General features: G+C 44.5%; 1 protein-coding gene across 3 annotated transcripts in view; it reads right to left on the bottom strand.

Moving 5' to 3' along the window:
- AGL (amylo-alpha-1, 6-glucosidase, 4-alpha-glucanotransferase) overlaps nucleotides 1-20,631 on the bottom strand; it is a 419,432-nt gene that overhangs the window by 37,448 nt on the left and 361,353 nt on the right. For all 3 annotated transcript variants that reach the window (XM_069232148.1, XM_069232150.1, XM_069232149.1), the window contains exon 29: nucleotides 4,205-4,317. In XM_069232148.1, coding sequence (XP_069088249.1) covers nucleotides 4,205-4,317 — 113 coding nt within the window. The remainder of the gene's footprint in view (nucleotides 1-4,204; nucleotides 4,318-20,631) is intronic.

Genomic DNA, 20,631 nt, shown 5'->3' with positions numbered 1-20,631 from the left:
CCCACGCAGGCGTTCTTCAAATCCGAGGTCAGAGGTCGAAGTGAAGCTGCCTAATTATTGCAGTTACAACTCTCCTCAAAAACAAACAAATAGATGTTTTTTTAAGAAAATCAGGGCCTTAACTATCAGCCTGCCCTTTTCCTGTTTCAAAGTAAACATGGATGATTAAGTACTAAGACACAAGCGATCTGAAACATCCTAATGTGGAAGAAAGGAAGGTGACAATGAAGTCTTCAGTGTTTCAGTTGCACAGTCTTGACGGGTAACATTTCCAACACATAACATCAATATAAAGTAACCACCTAACATTACTCTCGTGGCTAAAGGCCCGATTCACAAATATAGTACTAATTCTACAATCACAGATTTACCCCTACATGCAAATACAGATGTATTGTTTTCTGGGATTCAAAAGCACTACCCAGGATCTGCATGAAGAGCTGCACAAATTATATACTTGGGAAGGTCATGTCATGTAAAGTGGATCTGTAGAGCGCTCCTTGTCAACCGTGAGGATATCCATCCACTGCGGCATGCAGCATGTGACATTACCACCAGGATCCTATTCCCACTGATCACACTCCTTCATAGCAGACAACTCCATACAGAGGGGAAAAAGACCCCCTGTAAGGAAATGCCTCCTTGGCATGGTTGCCCCCTGACTTTTTGCCTTCGCTGATGCTATGTTTACAATTGAAAGTGTGCTGAGGCCTGCTAACCAGGCCCCAGCACCAGTGTTCTTTCCCTAACCTGTACTTTTGTATCCACAATTGGCAGACCCTGGCATCCAGATAAGTCCCTTGTAACTGGTACTTCTAGTACCAAGGGCCCTGATGCCAAGGAAGGTCTCTAAGGGCTGCAGCATGTCTTATGCCACCCTGGAGACCTCTCACTCAGCACAGACACACTGCTTGCCAGCTTGTGTGTGCTAGTGAGAACAAAACGAGTAAGTCGACATGGCACTCCCCTCAGGGTGCCATGCCAGCCTCTCACTACCTATGCAAGTATAGGTCAGTCACCCCTCTAGCAGGCCTTACAGCCCTAAGGCAGGGTGCACTATACCATAGGTGAGGGTACCAGTGCATGAGCATGGTACCCCTACAGTGTCTAAACAAAACCTTAGACATTGTAAGTGCAGGGTAGCCATAAGAGTATATGGTCTGGGAGTTTGTCAAACACGAACTCCACAGCACCATAATGGCTACACTGAAAACTGGGAAGTTTGGTATCAAACTTCTCAGCACAATAAATGCACACTGATGCCAGTGTACACTTTATTGCAAAATACACCCCAGAGGGCACCTTAGAGGTGCCCCCTGAAACTTAACCGACTGTCTGTGTAGGCTGACTAGTTCCAGCAGCCTGCCACACTAGAGACATGTTGCTGGCCCCATGGGGAGAGTGCCTTTGTCACTCTGAGGCCAGTAACAAAGCCTGCACTGGGTGGAGATGCTAACACCTCCCCCAGGCAGGAGCTGTAACACCTGGCGGTGAGCCTCAAAGGCTCACCCCTTTGTCACAGCCCAGCAGGGCACTCCAGCTTAGTGGAGTTGCCCGCCCCCTCCGGCCACGGCCCCCACTTTTGGCGGCAAGGCTGGAAGGAACAAAGAAAGCAACAAGGAGGAGTCACTGGCCAGTCAGGACAGCCCCTAAGGTGTCCTGAGCTGAGGTGACTCTAACTTTTAGAAATCCTCCATCTTGCAGATGGAGGATTCCCCCAATAGGGTTAGGATTGTGACCCCCTCCCCTTGGGAGGAGGCACAAAGAGGGTGTACCCACCCTCAGGGCTAGTAGCCATTGGCTACTAACCCCCCAGACCTAAACACGCCCTTAAATTTAGTATTTAAGGGCTACCCTGAACCCTAGAAAATTAGATTCCTGCAACAACAAGAAGAAGGACTGCCTAGCTGAAAACCCCTGCAGAGGAAGACCAGAAGACAACAACTGCCTTGGCTCCAGAAACTCACCGGCCTGTCTCCTGCCTTCCAAAGAACTCTGCTCCAGCGACGCCTTCCAAAGGGACCAGCGACCTCTGCATCCTCTGAGGACTGCCCTGCTTCGACGACGACAAGAAACTCCCGAGGACAGCGGACCTGCTCCAAAAAGACTGCAACTTTGTTTCAAGAAGCCGCTTTAAAGAACCCTGCAATCTCCCCGCAAGAAGCGTGAGACTTGCAACACTGCACCCGGCGACCCCGACTCGGCTGGTGGAGAACCAACACCTCAGGGAGGACCCCCGGACTACTCCACGACTGTGAGTACCAAAACCTGTCCCCCCTGAGCCCCCACCTCCGCCTGCAGGGGGAATACCGAGGCTTCCCCTGACCGCGACTCTCTGAAACCTAAGTCCCGACGCCTGGAAAAGACCCTGCACCCGCAGCCCCCAGGACCTGAAGGACCGGACTTTCACTGCAGAAGCGACCCCCAGGAGTCCCTCTCCCTTGCCCAAGTGGAGGTTTCCCCGAGGAAGCCCCCCCTTGCCTGCCTGCAGCGCTGAAGAGATCCCTTGATCTCTCATTGACTTACATTGCGAACCCGACGCTTGTTCTAACACTGCACCCGGCCGCCCCCGCGCCGCTGAGGGTGAAATTTCTGTGTGGGCTTGTGTCCCCCCCGGTGCCCTACAAAACCCCCCTGGTCTGCCCTCCGAAGACGCGGGTACTTACCTGCAAGCAGACCGGAACCGGGGCACCCCCTTCTCTCCATTGAAGCCCATGCGTTTTGGGCACCACTTTGAACTCTGCACCTGACCGGCCCTGAGCTGCTGGTGTGGTAACTTTGGGGTTGCTCTGAACCCCCAACGGTGGGCTACCTTGGACCAAGAACTGAACCCTGTAAGTGTCGTACTTACCTGGTAAAACTAACAAAAACTTACCTCCCCCAGGAACTGTGAAAATTGCACTGTGTCCACTTTTAAAATAGATATTTGTGAATAACTTGAAAAGTATACATGCAATTGAAATGATTCAAAGTTCCTAATGTACTTACCTGCAATACCTTTCAAACAAGATATTACATGTTAAATTTGAACCTGTGGTTCTTAAAATAAACTAAGAAAAGATATTTTTCTATAACAAAACCTATTGGCTGGATTTGTCTCTGAGTGTGTGTACCTCATTTATTGTCTATGTGTATGTACAACAAATGCTTAACACTACTCCTTGGATAAGCCTACTGCTCGACCACACTACCACAAAATAGAGCATTAGTATTATCTATTTTTACCACTATTTTACCTCTAAGGGGAACCCTTGGACTCTGTGCATGCTATTCCTTACTTTGAAATAGCACATACAGAGCCAACTTCCTACACCCCCTATGCAAAAGCACACTTACTTGGTGTTGTCCATGGAAAAATGTTTTGTTCTGTGGACAAACCCTTTCCCTTACACTTCCAGCATTTGGGAGTGATCCATTCCCCTTCTCACCCTGGAAAAGGATTTATGTCAGCTTTTACCGGAAGTAAAAATCCTAATTGCCAGGGTGCAAAGGGAACTGAGAGGACTTTGTAGGCCTCAAAACTTCCAAAAGTAAGCACACCTTAGAACACCAATGTTTCCACACCATAAGTATGGGTTTATAGGTGAGGAGAACTCTGCAGGAACGCGGGATGCGACAGCCGGGCACTACCTTTACGACCTCAGCCGAAAAGCAGGGGGTCCATATGGCATTAGGTGTCCACCGACTGGGCTGAGCTGCTGGACTGTAAAACTAAAATGATACTGGGTGTGTAAAATTCTTATAAACTTTCTAGGTCACAGGACCCTAAACAAATTACTCAAATATAGTGAAATACCCAAAGAATGGAACGTTTTCCAAATTACTACTCAAACAACAGTTCACAGTAGTTAGAGTGAATATGCTGAAACTCCCAAATTAGAGTAACTATTTAACACAAAACGGGTGACAAACCGAAAACAATCTCCAGCCAGACTATTGTGCAAAATATGCCACTCCGCTTTAAATTCGGAGTATTATTGCAAAATGTGCTTTTTGATAGGAACTATGCCTTATTATCACACAAAACATAAAATTGCATCTTCTTCAGTCGAAAGAGTAGCCCGATTTTGGGAAATTTCTGCTGTTTAGTACTCAAGTTACAACAAATCTGGTATAGATTTACTTGTTAGGGCATTTTCGCAGTATATAAGGATGTTATATATTTCCTTGTAAGCCCATGTTCACAGTATAAAAGGATGCTTACCATCTCTCTTAATGGTAACTCCTGGATAGGGGAAGACCTTTTTCTTACTAAGCTCCATTAGCCAGCGTACAGTAGATTTACTCAAGCCAACAATTTCAACAGCAGATCCATCTCTAAAAGAACAAAAATGGGAAACAAAATAGTTACTTTTAAAACCAGTTACTACCAATTAAAATTGTATGTTACCCACAACAATGACTGTTTTTGTAGACATGAATTTCAGAAGTGTGAGTGCACACATTTTAGGTGCGCAAAAAGGTAACTGGCAACTTCAAATGGCAGTTTCCAACACACAGGATCAGCATCACCAAACATCTGTGGAGACATATGAAGTTACACACTTAACAAGCATTGGAAAAGCCAATAGGTCTCGGCAATCCAGGAGCTATTGGGTTTGTCAATGTCTTTTAGCCATGTTGTGTAGCAGCATGGCTTCTGTTCAACATGGCTGAAAGTTAGGGAAAAAAGCGCTATGAGGTAGAAATACAACACGGTTAAAAGACGTTAACTAAGCCAATGGCTCTTGCATTTTGAGACCTATTAAGCTGTGTAGCAGCATGGCTGTTATTCAATATGTCTGAAAGTGAGGGAAGAAAGCGCGGTTACACAACATGGATAAAAGACATTAACAAAGCCAATGACTCTCGTATTGCAGAGACCTGTTCGCTTTGCCAATGCTTGCTTCTTATTGTTGGTGGTAGGGAGGGCGTATGGGTGGGGGCAAGGCAAAAAACTAAACATGGCACTGACTTTAGCAGTGTTGTTGCTATTGTACACCTAGCCTTTCAATCCAGCCTTGCCACGAGGAGGCTAACTTTGCAGAGGTGTGCTAAGGAAATGAATTCAATCACTTAATGCAACAAGCAACTATTTCATACATACTGTCAAAGTTTCATTCATCCATTCAAGAAGTAATCCATGAATTTGTTTATTCATACACTCAATCATTCACTTGCATGTATGTCAATTCGCCAATCCATTCATGAAGTCAATAATTCATTGGTTCTTCAAAGCATGCATTCATTCAAGCATGTGTTTGTTTTGTTTATGCGCTCTAGATTCATTCAATCACCTGCACATTTGTTTCACAGTGCATTCAACAATTCCTTTGTTAAGTCATGAATTCAACCATCCATGCATTCATTCAATCATTCTTCCAGGAATTTGTTTAATTGTTAATTCAAATATCAATGAATTCTTCAATTTTTCCATTTAATCATTTGCTTATTCATTCATGAATTCAATCATTCATCCATGCAATCATTCTTCAAGCATTTATTTGTGCGTTAAATTCTTCATTCAGTAATCGATGTACAGTTTCATTCACCCATGCACTTGTTTGTTAATGCATTCCTAAGTAGATGAATTGCGTTCTCTTCTGTAAGCGGTGTCGTGTGGCACGAAAGAGTCCCACTGTCCTGGAAAGATCCCACCTTTCTCCCCCCTCAGCCATCTTTAGATACTGCAGCTTACATCTGGATGACACTGTTCTGTTTATATAACAATGGGATGTGCAACGGTGCTGGTGTAACACACCTCACCCAGCTGCCAACTGGAAAGCACAGGCAACTCGGGGTGACTGGCGCAAGGACCTTCCAAATAGTAACATCCGGCTACCACGCCCTCCAACAGGAGCAGGTTCTGCAGCATGTTTATAATACGATGAACGTGCAGGTCACATACTCCCTGGTAGCTCCTGGGCTTTTCGCACCTAGAGTCTATCTATGCAAGCCGAAGGTTCTCTCGATGAGACGGTGCACGCAGTTACACCTGGCACCTGACTGATCCTGCCCCAGCCACATCCACGTGAGGCATCTGCCTCTATCTAAATGTTTAGCTTTCCGGCTTTGTATAGCAACTAACCGCTTTCCAGTGAGTGCTTAGGAATTTCACTTTTGGAAGATCAGAGCCCCGAGGCACTTTCAGGAAAGGCATCTTGCTCAGGATCAATCAGATTACAAGAGTTGTTAATTACGTGGAATAAGAGACGGAGCTGACAACCACAGAAGAGCAGTAAGAGGTGGGAGGGACAGGGAGTTAGGGATAGCACATGAGTGAATTAAGGGATACTAAATACGGTTGTGCCTGCTGCATGCAGTGTTACTGGTAAAATCAGGGAAGAAAATAACAGTAAAATCCGACCCACCAAACCACAGTACAGTCCCGCAAACATCCAAAACGACCCCGCCCCCCACCCCCACCGCAACAAAAAACGGCCCACACATGGACTGGTCAGATGAGCCCTTCTTGCACTGTCTGCAGGGCTTCCAGAAGAAGCACTGCAGGAATCGGCAGTGCGGCACTGCAGGCTGGGGTTTGTCTGCAGTGCCGCGATCTCATGGATGCACTGCTGTGATCTGCAGTGCTTCCTGTGGAGGCGCTCTGATTGGATCACCAGCGCTAACATTGAAGGAACTGAACAATGATGCTTACATCGGAGGCACTGCTGGGGATCCATATTGCTCACAGTGATGGCACGGTTTTTGTTTACGCAAACAAAGATCACAGCACACAGTATGCAAAGTAGGACAAAACAGGATCAAGTCAACTAGTCATTATGGGATAGAAATGAATGAAAAAATCGAGCACATCGGTGTTCAAATCTTGTCTCCAGAGAAGAGTTCAATTTATTCTGATTGAAGTGGTATTCCAAATAACAGGGAACAATCTTTCCAAAGCAAACAGCCAACACGTGTTTCGTCACACCAGTGACTTTTTCAAGGCCGAAATATTGTGGGAAGGTTCCAAGAAAGTAAATTCCGATACGTCTCAGGGATAATAAGCAGTCCAAAAAGTACTAAGTAATCTCTTAATTATCATCGTCAATGAGTAAAAATAGATAGTCCACAGGGCGTGTGAAGCTGTCCATCAAAGAGAACCCCGGTAGGTCCACACGTATGTCTCGTAAGTAAATATTTAGCAGTCTGTCCGTGTGTCGGCGTCTTCTCCTCTGTGTTTACATGCTTACAGTCAAAGTACTGTTGGGATGACCTGCGACTGCAACCGAGGCACTGCTAGATATGTCTGGACTCCTTACATTAGAGGCACGCCTAGGATCTCTTGCAGTGCCTGGTGTGGAGGCACTGCAGGGATCTTCAATGCTTAAAGTACAGGGACTCTTGCCTAGTGCGCCTAAAATAATGAGCAGTGGCGGGACACAAGTAACGCATCCATGCTCCTGGGGGAGGGATAAACACACATAGAGGAAGGACACCTACAGCAGCTAACTAATAAGAAGCAAAGGAGTGAGAGTGAGAATGACGTCAACCAATGGTATGTAATGGGTTGGCTCTATGCCCACTTACAGCTAACAATACATCTCGGAGAGGCAGCACATGCGCTGTCTAGCCGAGACATAATGATCCAGAGGTATTTATACAACTTGATTTAGCTTGCTGCAAGGCCTTGTAATTTTCTAGGGAATCTTAAGCTGCCCACATGACAAAAATCCTGTGCAACACAAGATGAAGAGCCTAAAGGCCTCCATCTTAGCACTGTCAGATACATTGTTTAGTTGATGAATGGCGTTTCATGGACAGGTGACCGTAGACTCTCAGACCTTACACTGTCTCCTGCAGGCAACAGCCTCTCCTTGTTCTCGGAGTGCCCATTGCTGGAAAGTGGCCCGTCTCTGAAAGGTCTGAAAGGTCACCCCAAACTTTCTGCCTTCCTCTGATCTAATTTTTGCTGGCTTTAGAATTCTGCACACTTTATCACTACTGACCAGTGCTAAAGTGCTTGTGCTCTTTCCCCTAAACATGGAAACATTGCCTTATACCCAACTGCCATATTTAATTAACCTATAAGTCCCTAGTAAAGTGCTCTACAGGTGTCCAGGGCCGGTAAATTAAATGCTACTGGTGGACCTGCAGCACTGATTGTGCCACTCACATAAGTAGCCCCCTAACCATCTCTCAGGTCTGCCATTACTCGGCTTGTGTGTGGAGTTTCACTGCCACTTAGGCATTTAAAAGTAGTTGCCAAGTCTTAAATTCCCCCTTTCTTACATATAAGTCACCCCCAAAGGCAGGCCCCTAGGTAACCTACAGGGCAGGGTGCTATATAAGTAAAAGGCAGGAGATGTACATGTCCTGCTAGTGAAAAACTCCCAAAGTTGTTTTTCACTACTGTGAAGTCTGCCCCTCTCATAGGCTATCATTAGAGATTCCCTTCTATGTTTTTAAGTGGCCATTTCTGATCTGAGAGGAATAGACTTCTAATATTTGGTATGGTTGGAATGGAAGTAATAAATCCTACTTACTGGTGAAGTTGGATTTAACATTACTATTTCAGAAATGTCACTTTTAGAAAGTAGGCATTTCCTGCACTTACTGCCATCTGTGCCTTACAGATTGTCTACAATCCATGTATGGTCTGTGCTGTTTGAAAGCTCCCCTTGTGCAATCCACCCAGACCGCCACAAAACACAGGACACTCAGCTGCAACTGCATTCATCTGCATACAGATGGGTTTCTCTGGGCAGGAAGGGCAGAGGGTCTCTCTCCTCTCTTACACTTCGAAGGCCAACGGCCTGCCCTCACACAAAGGACTGATACCCCCCCCACAGAGCTCCTGAAAGACAGGGCTGGGTTGAAAGGGGAACTTGTGCACTTCAAAACCACTCTTTGAAGTTTCCTCTACTTCAAAGGCACATTTGGGTATTTATAGTGGGTCTCTGAGGCCACCAAAGCAGACACTTCTGGATCTACAAGAGGACTCTGTCAGAGGGACTCTGCCTGGCTGCCCAAATGACTAATCTGGACTGTATTGCTGGAAGGATTGCTGCTCTGTGTTTTGCCCTGCTGCCTGCTGGTCCCGGATTCTGCTGGAAGGACTCTGCCTTCCCCTCGAGTGCTCTCCAAAGGCTTGCATTGAGCTTGCCTCCTGTTCTGAAGTCTCAGGGCCACTAAGACTTCACGAAAGAGAAGAAAATCACTGTACGTAGAAAAATTGGTGCAACGTCTGTAGAAATTGATGCAGCGCATGCCTCACGACTGAAAAATTGCTGCATTGCCTTCCTGATCGACAAAGCTTGCTCCTTACCAGCGCGTCAAGGATTTTCAACGCATCGTCTTTGGGTGTCAAAATATCCCCACATCACAGTGAGGAACCACAGCTGTTCTCTTGGAAATTGACGCATCACCTTTCAGTGGGGAAAGAAACAACCCATCATCTGTGCCACACTGGAAAATCCAACGACGCGCCTTATTTTTCAACATAGCTCCTCCTCTGCAGCCCATGTGTCGTTATTTTTGACGCATCCTAGGTACTGTGTGTTAAAAGGATTCAACCATTGATTCTTAAGGATTGAGACTCACTTAAGCCTTTAAAAAGGGATGTCTTGACTAGTGCATAGTGGACCTTTTGTCGTTTTGGTCTTATTTTATTCAGATAAATATTATCTATTTTCCTAAACTGGTATGGAGTACTTTTTGAGGTGTTTTCACTGTGTTACTGTATGAGTTAGTGCACAAATACTTTACACATTGCCTTCTAAATTAAGCCTGCCTGCTCTGTGCCAAGCTACAGGGGAGTGTGTACAGGATAAATAAAGTTGTGTTGTGACTTACTTGGACAGGGTGCATACCTCTGCCACCTAGAGACTCAATTTCTAACACCTGTGAATACCAGCTGCAGGGCTGGATGCCCTCTTCAGAGGTGCCCTTCCAGCACTCATGCACGTTTGCGCTCCTTTCTTCAGGGTAGCCGATGGCCCCATAGCAGCCATAAATACTTGCAGCAGGACTGGATGCACCCTTCAGGAACACCCGGGGTGCTCTTTCATCACTCATGCACACACGCAACAGTCTTTCCTGCTGAGAGTAGCCCTTGACTTATATGCACCCGCCGCTCATAATAGCAGCAGTCAGGGTAGGTTCTGGACTTGGTCCGACTGCTAAATCTGTGATCTTGTCACTAACTCTACAAGCTGTCATAGGAGGAGAGTAATCCTGGAATCTCTGCAGCTGGAAACACCATCTGAGATGTTGACTACTGAATACACTTGCAGCATGAAAAGACGATTGACCCAAGGGCTGTTGTTCCTCCGTTGTGGAAAGCGAGGATTGGGGATGACCGGTGCGAAGTTCAGCCGACGGACCCTTTCATATCATTGAGAAGCGAAGGTCTGTCAGTGCTATGTGCAGTTGAATAACACCCGGGAAAAATTACCATCACATGTATCCATGTCAAAGATCTGATGATCTTGGAAGCTGCCGCTAGTAGCCCTCTTGCTGGAGCCAGCAGGCTGTGAAACGTTGGTACTTTTAACACTGCAGGCAGCCAGAGCCGATACTTGCTGCCAGAAGGGAAGGAGGGTGAGAGAGACCAGCAACACAAACAAAGGAAGGAAAGGAGGGTGGGTGCGTGGAAAGAGGCAACACCACTGGCCATGGAAGGGAATAAGGGTGGTTGGGTGATCGAGGGCAACACCATGGAAGGAGGGTGGATGCATGGGAGGTGGCAACACCACAGACAATGGAATGAGGGTGGGTGGCAGGATCACGGAGGTGATGATGTACGGAGTCAGCTGAGATGCACTCTGGTAGAATGCTTCAAAACCAAGAAACATGTAGCACCTACAATAATGAGCAATGGAGGGACACAAGTAATGCATCCATGCTCCTGGGGGAGGGATAAACACACATAAAGCAGCTAATAAGAAGCAAAGAAATGCGAGTTAGAATGACTCCAACCAATGGTAAGTAATGGGTGGGCTCCATGCCCACTTATTGCTAACAATATGTCTCAAAGAGACAGCGTATGCACAGTCTAGCTGAGACCTAAATATAGGCATGGTGCCAACATTTTATGTTATTGTAGGGTTTAGGTAAATTTTCTGAAAATTGATGTTTCCAGAGGGAGAGAGACTTAGGGGGTCATTACGACCTCGGCGGTCTTTGAAAAAGACCGCTGAGGCCGCGGGAGACAGAATACCGCCATTGCCGGCGGTATTCCTGGCTCCCTATTAAGACATTTCCGCTGGGCCAGCGGACGGTAACAGTGTTATCGTCCGCTGGCCTAGCGGAAATGTCACATCAACATTGCTGCCGGCTCATAATAGAGCCGGCGGCAATGCTGATGTGCAGCGGGTGCAGTAGCACCCGTCGCGCATTTCACTGCCCGAAATTCGGGCAGTGAAATGCGCGACGGGGCTATGCCTGGGGGCCCCTGCACTGCCCATGCCAAGTGCATGGGCAGTGCAGGGGCCCGCAGGGGCACCCCAAGTCCCCTTACCGCCAGCCTTTCAATGGCGGTGTGTACCGCCACGGACAGGCTGGCGGTCGGGGACTCATAATCCCCAGGGCAGTGGTGCATGCACCGCTGCCCTGGGGATTATGACCGCCAGGCGCAATCCTGGCGGGAAAGTGGAGGGGCCGGCGGTATGGCTGTGGCTTTTCCGCCACGGTCATAATTGCTGGCGGAACACCGCCAGCCTGTTGCCGCTGTTACCGCCAACTTACCGCCGGCCACCAGGGTCGTAATGACCCCCTTAGTTGTGTTGGCCAATTCGAATGACAGAAGCACCCACATCTCTGAACTTCGTAAGTAGTCACAAAAGTTCATAGTGCATTCTTCCATCCCAAGTGTATATATAAGTGTCCTACAACGGTGAAATAAGTCTGCATTTAAACTAGTAAGGATTTGCAGGCAACCCCTATATTTACAGGGAGGGGGGATCCAAAACAATTATATCTCTATATGAATAATGTGCACTTGCATAGTTCCCCAGAATGTTAAACTCCCATGACATTCTCCTCAACATTTGGATTACCCTCCTGCAGGACTATGACTAGGGAAAAAAAGACATGATGATAATCAACGATTTAAGTAGATTTGCTGGTGTATTCCTAGAATTGTTCTGAGAATCCAAAAAAATCACGAAACTTTTACTTGAAAGAATATTTATTGAAAAATCAACACCTTATTTAACAAGGTCACCTAGTAGCTTCCATTACTCCTTTTTTCCACAGGCAGAATCCAAACCTTTCTAATTAAGCAAAATTATTGTCTTTAAGGAAGAATGCAAATATGCAACACAACACACAGCCAACATAAAGCAGCAAGGCATTTGTTTGACCTCATCCACCAACCGACTTCCAGCATCTGCCTCAATAGAACCCCAACTTCAAGTACAACACCAGGGTTCTAAGAGCCAAGATCACCACAATACAGATGGTGAGAGTGGCCAAGCCACCACACATCTTCCCCTTATAAAAACAAGGAAAGAATTTGCCAAGACAATACAAAGCCAAAAGCATACCACAGCTGGAACCCAAGCTACACTAACCTCAACCACAAGGAAAACCCTATATTCGAACGTAAGAAAAAGTAAAATGTACATAAAGTAACATGTAAGGAGACGTCCTGAAAAACGATGGCAGACAATAATTGTTCAAATTGTCAGGTTCTTACGCACTCTCCTTCCACTGTTCTGCAACTCCCTGTTGCCATCATTCTCTACTACAAGCCCAATGGTGATACAACTAGCAGACTCATGACAAGCCCGCACTGGTTCCTTCTTGTAAACTGCATCTTGCTCACATTCCATATTCTTCTATCTTTCATCTTGATGGCATTGATAAAATGTTTCACCACCTTCAAGGGTTCTGTAAACTTGAACCACTTCTTCACAACAACTGGGGTCTGGATTTTATCCCAATCACCTACACAGTCCCCCGTCCCTTCAACACCCTTCCATTCATCAAAAACTTGTTTCCTTTTAGCTGCCTTCCTCAACTCCCACCATTCATCAGCAACAGAAACATTCACAGGCCAATTGTGACAGTTCATTCGTCCAGGAACTAAGTTGGAATGTGGAATACGGCCTCAAAATACCTCAAAGTGGGCCTTTCACGTGGAGATGTGGTGGATAAACACCAAGGGGCAGATGTAGCAAAGGGTTTTTCCCATTCTGTGTCAATGGGAAAATGTGATCATACATATGGCCCCAAATATCTTGAGAACGGACGTTACACACTGTCACAGGCATCACACCTCCTAATGATCTTCACATCTTACAAATGTAACTAGGCCACAAAAAATACTCCCGTAAACATTATTTTTTCTTCACTAAACCAGATATCCGACAAGGGACAAATAAATTGCCATGTTGTTAAGATTGTTGAGAACAACCAGCCAATATCAACCAACACCACACCGCTTCACAAGTTCCTATTTCACATTCAAATACAGATTCAAATCTGCTCTGACTTGTATCTTTTCTGGTCGGCCTTCCTTCAAGTACTTGTAACAATTTATAAAGATTTGACCCTTGTACACTTCTTTTTTTCCGTGTTTTCCAAAACAGCTCACAAGCACACACAAACACACAGCTCCTACCCCATCAAAAGAAGTCATCATTCTCCACACACTTCTCCGAGGAGGATTCTGCCATCAGTCTCATAAAGAAGGCAGCTGCATAGTTCTTTGTAGCAGTAATATATTGAACAGAATAGGCATATTCCTGCAGTTCAATCACCTGTCTCATAACCCAGGCCAGAACACAATCCAAACCTTTTTAGTAAGTATTTCTCTCAAACGCTTGTGCTTGGACTGGGAGGGAAAGATTACCTCCCACAGTCCAACAAGAAAACACCTAACTTTTCTTTTCGAACTATCGAGTAGTTCACCTCAGCCTCTTTCAGCACACTAGCTATGCATGTGTTGACACTTCCAACCTCACTTTGTTGTTGTAAAAGAACCGCACCCAGTCCTTCACTACACATCTGTAACAACAATGGTGTCTCTGCCAGGAAATGTATGTTTGCAATGGAGGTGCTTTCACCAACTGGTCCTTTATCTTCTCAAACTCTATTCAACACTTAGCACTGCAGTGTAACTTCGCCCTTATCTTGCTCAACTCACTTAAGGTAACCGACTCCATGGACAGACTGAGAATAAAATGGCTGTAAAAGTCTACCAACGCATAGAAAGGACAGCACTTTCACTTTATTCTTCTTCACTTCCAAGTTACAGTTTAGATCCACCATCTCCTTTCTTGGTTTAACCCCTTGGTCCGAAAGATATGTGATCTGTTCCTCTCCAAATTAAAATGTTGCCCCCTTCAATGTCATGTCAGTTTCCTCTACCTGCTTCAAAACTCTGAATTCTGCAATTGCACTCCTACACTGTACAAAAAATAGCACATCATTTTAGAAGCACATAACACCAACAATCACATCCAGCAAGGTATGCATAACCCTCTGAAAAACTGACACTATGGAGACTAGCCTGACCTTCATCCTTAGAAACTAGAATGATCCCATGGGAGTAATTAACACTGTAACTTCTTGCAACGCTTCATGGAGCCTCATCTGATGATAAGCGAACACTAGATCCGAGGTGGTAACCAACCTGATACAGCAGACAGAATTTCAACCATATTATACAATGGGAATTTATTGATCACCACTTCGCAATTCAAGCCTCCCAAGTCCCCAATAACCTTATTTCACTGCTGGCTTTGCTGGCCATCATGAGCGGAGCCAAACATCCAGTTACTTCCATAGGATCTATGTTCCCCTCCTGACAGAGCCATAGTTACTCCTTCACAGTACATTCAAAAGTATTCTTCTGACCCTGGCCACCACTGGCATAGCTCCCTTTCTCAACTTAATCTTAAGTACATGGTTGTGGAGACACCCAAATTGCTTGCAAGTGGGACAGCACCTCTGGAAATCATTATACCCATTTGCCACTTCAAGCATGCAGACCTGGGGATCTGCACTGAGGGCAACATACACCCCCAGCTCTCTGTGATGGGGCTACCACATAATATTGTTTCTCTTGACAGCCACATATATTTTGCCCTTAACATAACGTCCACAGGACTCAATGAGAGCATGACAATACCCACTATCTTGTTTGACTGAACCCCTATCCCCTTCATAGCAACCTAGACAAATGTCCATGCATCTCGGCTTCACACATTCCTACCAGTGCTTCTAAAATATCTGTAGGTATTCAGCCTAGAACACAAATCGAACATCTCAATGTTCACACTGTCAATCATTGCCATGTTAGATGAGTTCCCTCAATACCTTCCTCCCACCTGTAGAACCACCTCCTCACAATGATCTTTGGCCTCCCTCTTTGACTTGCCCACTCTTCTGCACTATCTTAAGAAATGTCCCTTTCCCACATTTATCAGGGTTGCGTTCAGAGCTAGGCAGTCCTTGCAACTAGTAATGCAGCCAACCAACCCACAGTAAACACAGGTGCCACTGAATTAACTAACTACTTTTCCTACACCTTTACCTTCCACCATCATGATATCACCACCGTTCATACAGCCATCCTTCTTTAACTTTTCCACCCTGCTCAACATATACTCCACATGTTTGACTGTGCCCTCTACGTCACACAAAGGAGGCTCATCTTTAAATCATACCTCCTTTTGTATTTTATCAGACGTGCAAACAGCACAAATTGGTCTCTAATTCTCACATTCACAAACACCCCATGTTTGCAAACACCCGCAAGCTTCCCTGAGGGTTGTGATATATTTGTCCACACTTCCAACCCTGCCTCTGGAATCTTTTTCCAAAATGAAAATGTTCAAATATTGTTCTCCCTTTTTGGAGACAGGGCAAGTCAATTTTTTTCAAAACAATATCGTACTCACTCAGACCTTGCCACTTCTCTTAACTGAACTTCACGAGATTGTCTAGAACTTCTTGTCCTTAGCACCCAGGCACTATGTAAGTAGGACAGGTTTCATCTCAGCCCCAGATTAGATCAACAGAAACAGGCATAGTTATGGAAAACCTTCTACCCCTTGTCCCAAAGTAGGAGTGGTTCCCCCGGTGACTAAGACTAGAACTGGTGTTTTTGAAAGATCATACGCCCAACGGCACCCCAATGTGTTAGTTTAACCATGGGTGCCTCTCAGAGGTGTCAAAATAGTGCGTCTTACAATGTAGTTACACCCAGGGCAATTTAAATACTTAAGCAATGTCACAAATATGCTTCCCTCCACCTGCCTAAAGAACTATTATTCTCTCGAGTTGAGTGGAGAGTTGGATACAGAATAAGCATCTCCACATTGGGCAGAGAGAACACTGCTGCCAGTCATCAGACGTAGTGTGCTAATCACGTAAATTAACAGTCTGTGGAAAATGTTATACTCATCACTCACCCCTCTTCTCTGAGGTTAACACCCCTGTAGGGCAAGGGCCTTCTCACTTGTTTTTTTTGACACCACAACCATTTGTCTTATGTGGTGAATTTTAGACCATACAGTACTTCGTCTGTGAAGTCCTCCATAATGTGCTATCATCTTAATACCAGCAACACCATGTCGCAGATCTACTGTGACACAGGGAGACAAAGGCTTTAACATCACAGGGTTCTCTTTGTACCACACCACACCCGTACTGCACTCTACCCAGGAAGGTTGACATTCCCAGGATGCAGCACTCCCGCCAATTATGTCCAGCCTTGATATCTGCTAACCTCATATACCTCCATGGCAATAATGCAACTGGAATGCCTTGCAACAGCACACCAGATTGTTCATATCATTAGATCCCCCCCCCCCCCCACTGAAGTTTGCTCAGTTCATACCGCCAAAGCTCTTATGTTGAGAAGGCACCTGTACAATCAGACTGCCTGGTCCACTGGTAAAACACCTTAGCTAACAATGCAGCTGCCTCCTAGGGTCTTTAACTGTCAGCTCTACTTGGAATTCAGTCAAGCAACAGTTGTTTTAAGGTTGTTGTGCCTGCTGTGCTCATCAACCTTTCGTCAGTATAAAGCTCATAGACAACACACAGTACAGTTAAAGGAGCAAGCTTTAACCAACACCAACAGAATTTCAGCAACTGCCACAATAAAACCCCCGCCTCAAGTACAATGACAGGTTTCTAAAAGCTAAGAGCATCGCAGTATAAGTGGGTCGAATTGTCAATACTCAACAAAGAAGTTGGGAGTGTGCTTGCAGGACTTGGACTCAACCATTAATTATGTATTTAGCTTGGATTTTTGTTGAGGGTAGAAATGCGGCTGTAAAAAAGTTGGGCAACCTGTTTCCTACCACGGCAGGCAATTTTTCAGAAAGTGAGGTTGGTTCTGATACCACTGTGTTTATTATCACACTCCAACCTACTCTAATACAGGGGGGCATGATGTGAAGAAATAAGCATTGTGAAGGTGGCGAGAAGGTAAGAGAAAGATAGTGACAGTGAGCATGTGAATGGCAAGTGCGGTTAATTGTCATGAGCTTAGAACTCAACACAGTGCAAGCCATTTCTGAAATGGGACCTGTGATCTATGCTCGATGCCTGCTCACAATGAAAAAGCTTTGCAGTGATGAGAAACTGTGCAGTTTTCTTAAAGATACCACCATTTCAGTCTCACCTTGTTAAAATATGACAGTTTTTTTTTATAGCAAAACGCATCAGGGGACAATTGTAAGGTATTTCTAATTACCCTGAAGGGTACCTATGGCACTGGGTAGTTGCTCAACGTGGTATTTACCTATGCACAACTCACAATTAAGATTTCACTGTATTTGTACACAAATCGGAATTTGCCTCACTACATGTAACAAGGTCCTTAGTGCTGAACTGGACTTTTTGGCAAGTACTGAAAAAGGCATGTCTCTGTACTACAAATGGTTGAAGTAGTTGTCCCACACCTTAGCACTAAATAGAGAATTCAGGATTTGGTGTACATTCTTAGACAAAGGAGCACCCATTCAGAAAATTTCCAAACACAAAGAACTCTCTCATGTAGTGTGAGGAAGGCAGAAAACAACTCATGAAAATGTGTCTCATAAGCCCACTGAAAGCGCTTCTTCACAATGTCATGGTCCAGATATTAAGCTAGCCTACACTTACCTCAGGAATTACAGAAAGGCAAGTGAAAATCCTGACCTCTGGTATCAAGAGCTAAAAAGTTCACCAACTTCAAAAAATCCACCTATATATCTAGAAAAAATAAGGCGTGCAAATGATTCTAGTAAAACTACAAATCAAGTTCCATATCTATTAGTAAGCACACAATCATGGAGGAAAAATAATAGGCTTAGCCACGGAATAGACACTAAGGTACGAGAGCCAAAACGGTAAAGGATACAGATCACCTGTTTTTGTCAAATTTATCTTTTCTACGCCCTTCAAGAACTCTAACTTGGCATTTCTTTACTTATAATAGCCCAACCAGTTAATATAAGATAACAATGAGTGCGTAAAGTATTTTAGGACTGAATGAGTGAAGATGTGGTCAACGACTGAGTGTTACCTGTTCTTGTGTAAGGGGTTCAAGCATTCAAATAGCAGGGAACTCAAGTCAGGGCACCAAAACTGTCACTGTTTTGGGAGGCAGATGGAAACCAATGACAATAAAAGAATCACACCATTAGACCCTGCTGCACTTAGACAAGGAGTAAAAGCTGGGTGCGCTCTCCTCAACTCCTTGCTCCTTTTCTAAAGGCGAAACATTTTCTCTATTCATCTTACCTGCTCAATAACAAGAACATTTTTAATTAATTTAAACGCGAGAAATGTCTCTTACGAGCTGAGTGGCGGGAGGCAGAGAAAGAAATATGGCACATTATGGATGCTTGTATTGCTCTATTACATGAGCTCTTTTATACATTCCAGTTTCAGTACACGAAGGTGGGGAGGGGGTAATAAAGATTCCTTCTGATGTGAAATTTTACAGTTTTGAATAAAAGGTTTGCTGCGATTAGCAATCCTTTTTAATTGAGCCAATAGTGTGCTATCACACTATGAATTAAGTGTCCCTCAGTGTCACTTGCCTAATGTGATATAACCTAATACGCTAGGCTGCTTCTGTATTCTAGTAGTTACATCACAAACACGTGTAGACTGTTACGTATCCAATGCATCTAAGAGGATGGTCTCTGAAGAATGGAAGTGAGTGCGCAGTGCAAAGAAGAGTATAATTGTAATAAAACTAAAGTAAATAAAAAAACAGAAAAAAAAGTCCACACTGTAAGAACAAGGAATGTTTTCATTACATTTTAAGGCATTATATCCTGATGTCAAGGGCAATAATGGCTATTTAAGGCCCCGAACTAGAGGTCTGTTGGGCAAGTCTGTATCAGCCACTATTAGCCCTGAGACACTCCACAGTCTTTAATCAACAGTGCAATTGTCTGAAACAATTTACTGATCCTCATTGCCCCATAGTTTTGTGTTTGAAATTGTGACATACCATATTCTTTTTATAAATGCACAAACAACGAAAGAGACAACAGGAAATTAGAGAAAGTGGAAAAGTGAATAAAGTGTGATAAGAGATGTGTGGTAAGAGGAGCCTGACACCGTTAAATAGTTGAATCTATTAAGTTTATTGCAAGTAACATGACCAAGCATCCATCCACTCCAAGGAGAGACCAGTAACTGATCTCCCTGGAATTTTATGGTGCTCACATTCTCAGTAGAACTTTACGAACAGCTTTCCATAACTTGTAGTCAACACATCCCCTTCTCTTCATCATATAAACCAAACTCACAAAAATAGTATCTGAAAAGGATACAAGAGCAAAATGAGAAAAATGAATAAATACCATAAAAACTACTATATCTAAAAGAAACAACACAATTCAAGACCTAACATAATCATTTAAATAAGCTAATGGCCTATGTGTTCTTGCAGTTTTGATGGATTTGGAAACATCCGTTTGCCTCACTTCTTCTTCTTCAGGTATGTCCAGGGATACACACACATTTTCCTTTTGACTCTCATTGAAACGCAAAAATACATGAGTGTTCGCCTTACATCTCTCGTTAACACGTAGTTGGTGTGTTGGATGTCAACCCTGTCTCCCTTATTGCAACCAACATTGCTCCAAAACATCCTTCATCTTCCTTCCCTTCACATTCACCACCCCTCTGATACAAAGCCACGTTTATGACATTCCACCTCTCACCTCCTTCCACTACTACAAAAAATTTACTAACTCTTAATACACGAACAGGACCCCTAAATTTAGAAATACCACCTCTAATTCTTCCAGATTTTATTTTGACGCAATCACCCACTCTCATATTAGTGATTCCAGATGTTCTTACTACGCTTTCCCCACCAGACACAACCCATTCTTTAAGCCAAGAAGGAACCAATTTGGAACTTGGTGAACGCCCCCACATCAGCTGAAATGGACAAATGTTAGAAGTACTGTGAGCAGTAGTGCGATACGTCCATATCTTGTCAAAGATAATTTTTTTTGCATTACAATGATTACTTAACGCTAATTAAATAGTTCCCTTGACCAACCTGTTGGCCCTCTCCACAATACCATTTCCTTGTGGGTTATAGAAAGAAGTCCGAGAATGTCTCACTCCACAGTGTCTCAAGAATGAAAGCATCTCATTGGAGGTCAACTGAGTACCATTGTCTGTAATCAATACCAAAGGAATACCCTCTTCGACAAAAATTTCCTCCAACACCTTTAT

Source organism: Pleurodeles waltl, chromosome 4_2 (genome assembly GCF_031143425.1).
Source record: "Pleurodeles waltl isolate 20211129_DDA chromosome 4_2, aPleWal1.hap1.20221129, whole genome shotgun sequence".
Taxonomy (NCBI): Eukaryota; Metazoa; Chordata; class Amphibia; order Caudata; family Salamandridae; genus Pleurodeles; species Pleurodeles waltl.
This window is presented reverse-complemented; position numbering and strand designations above follow the sequence as displayed.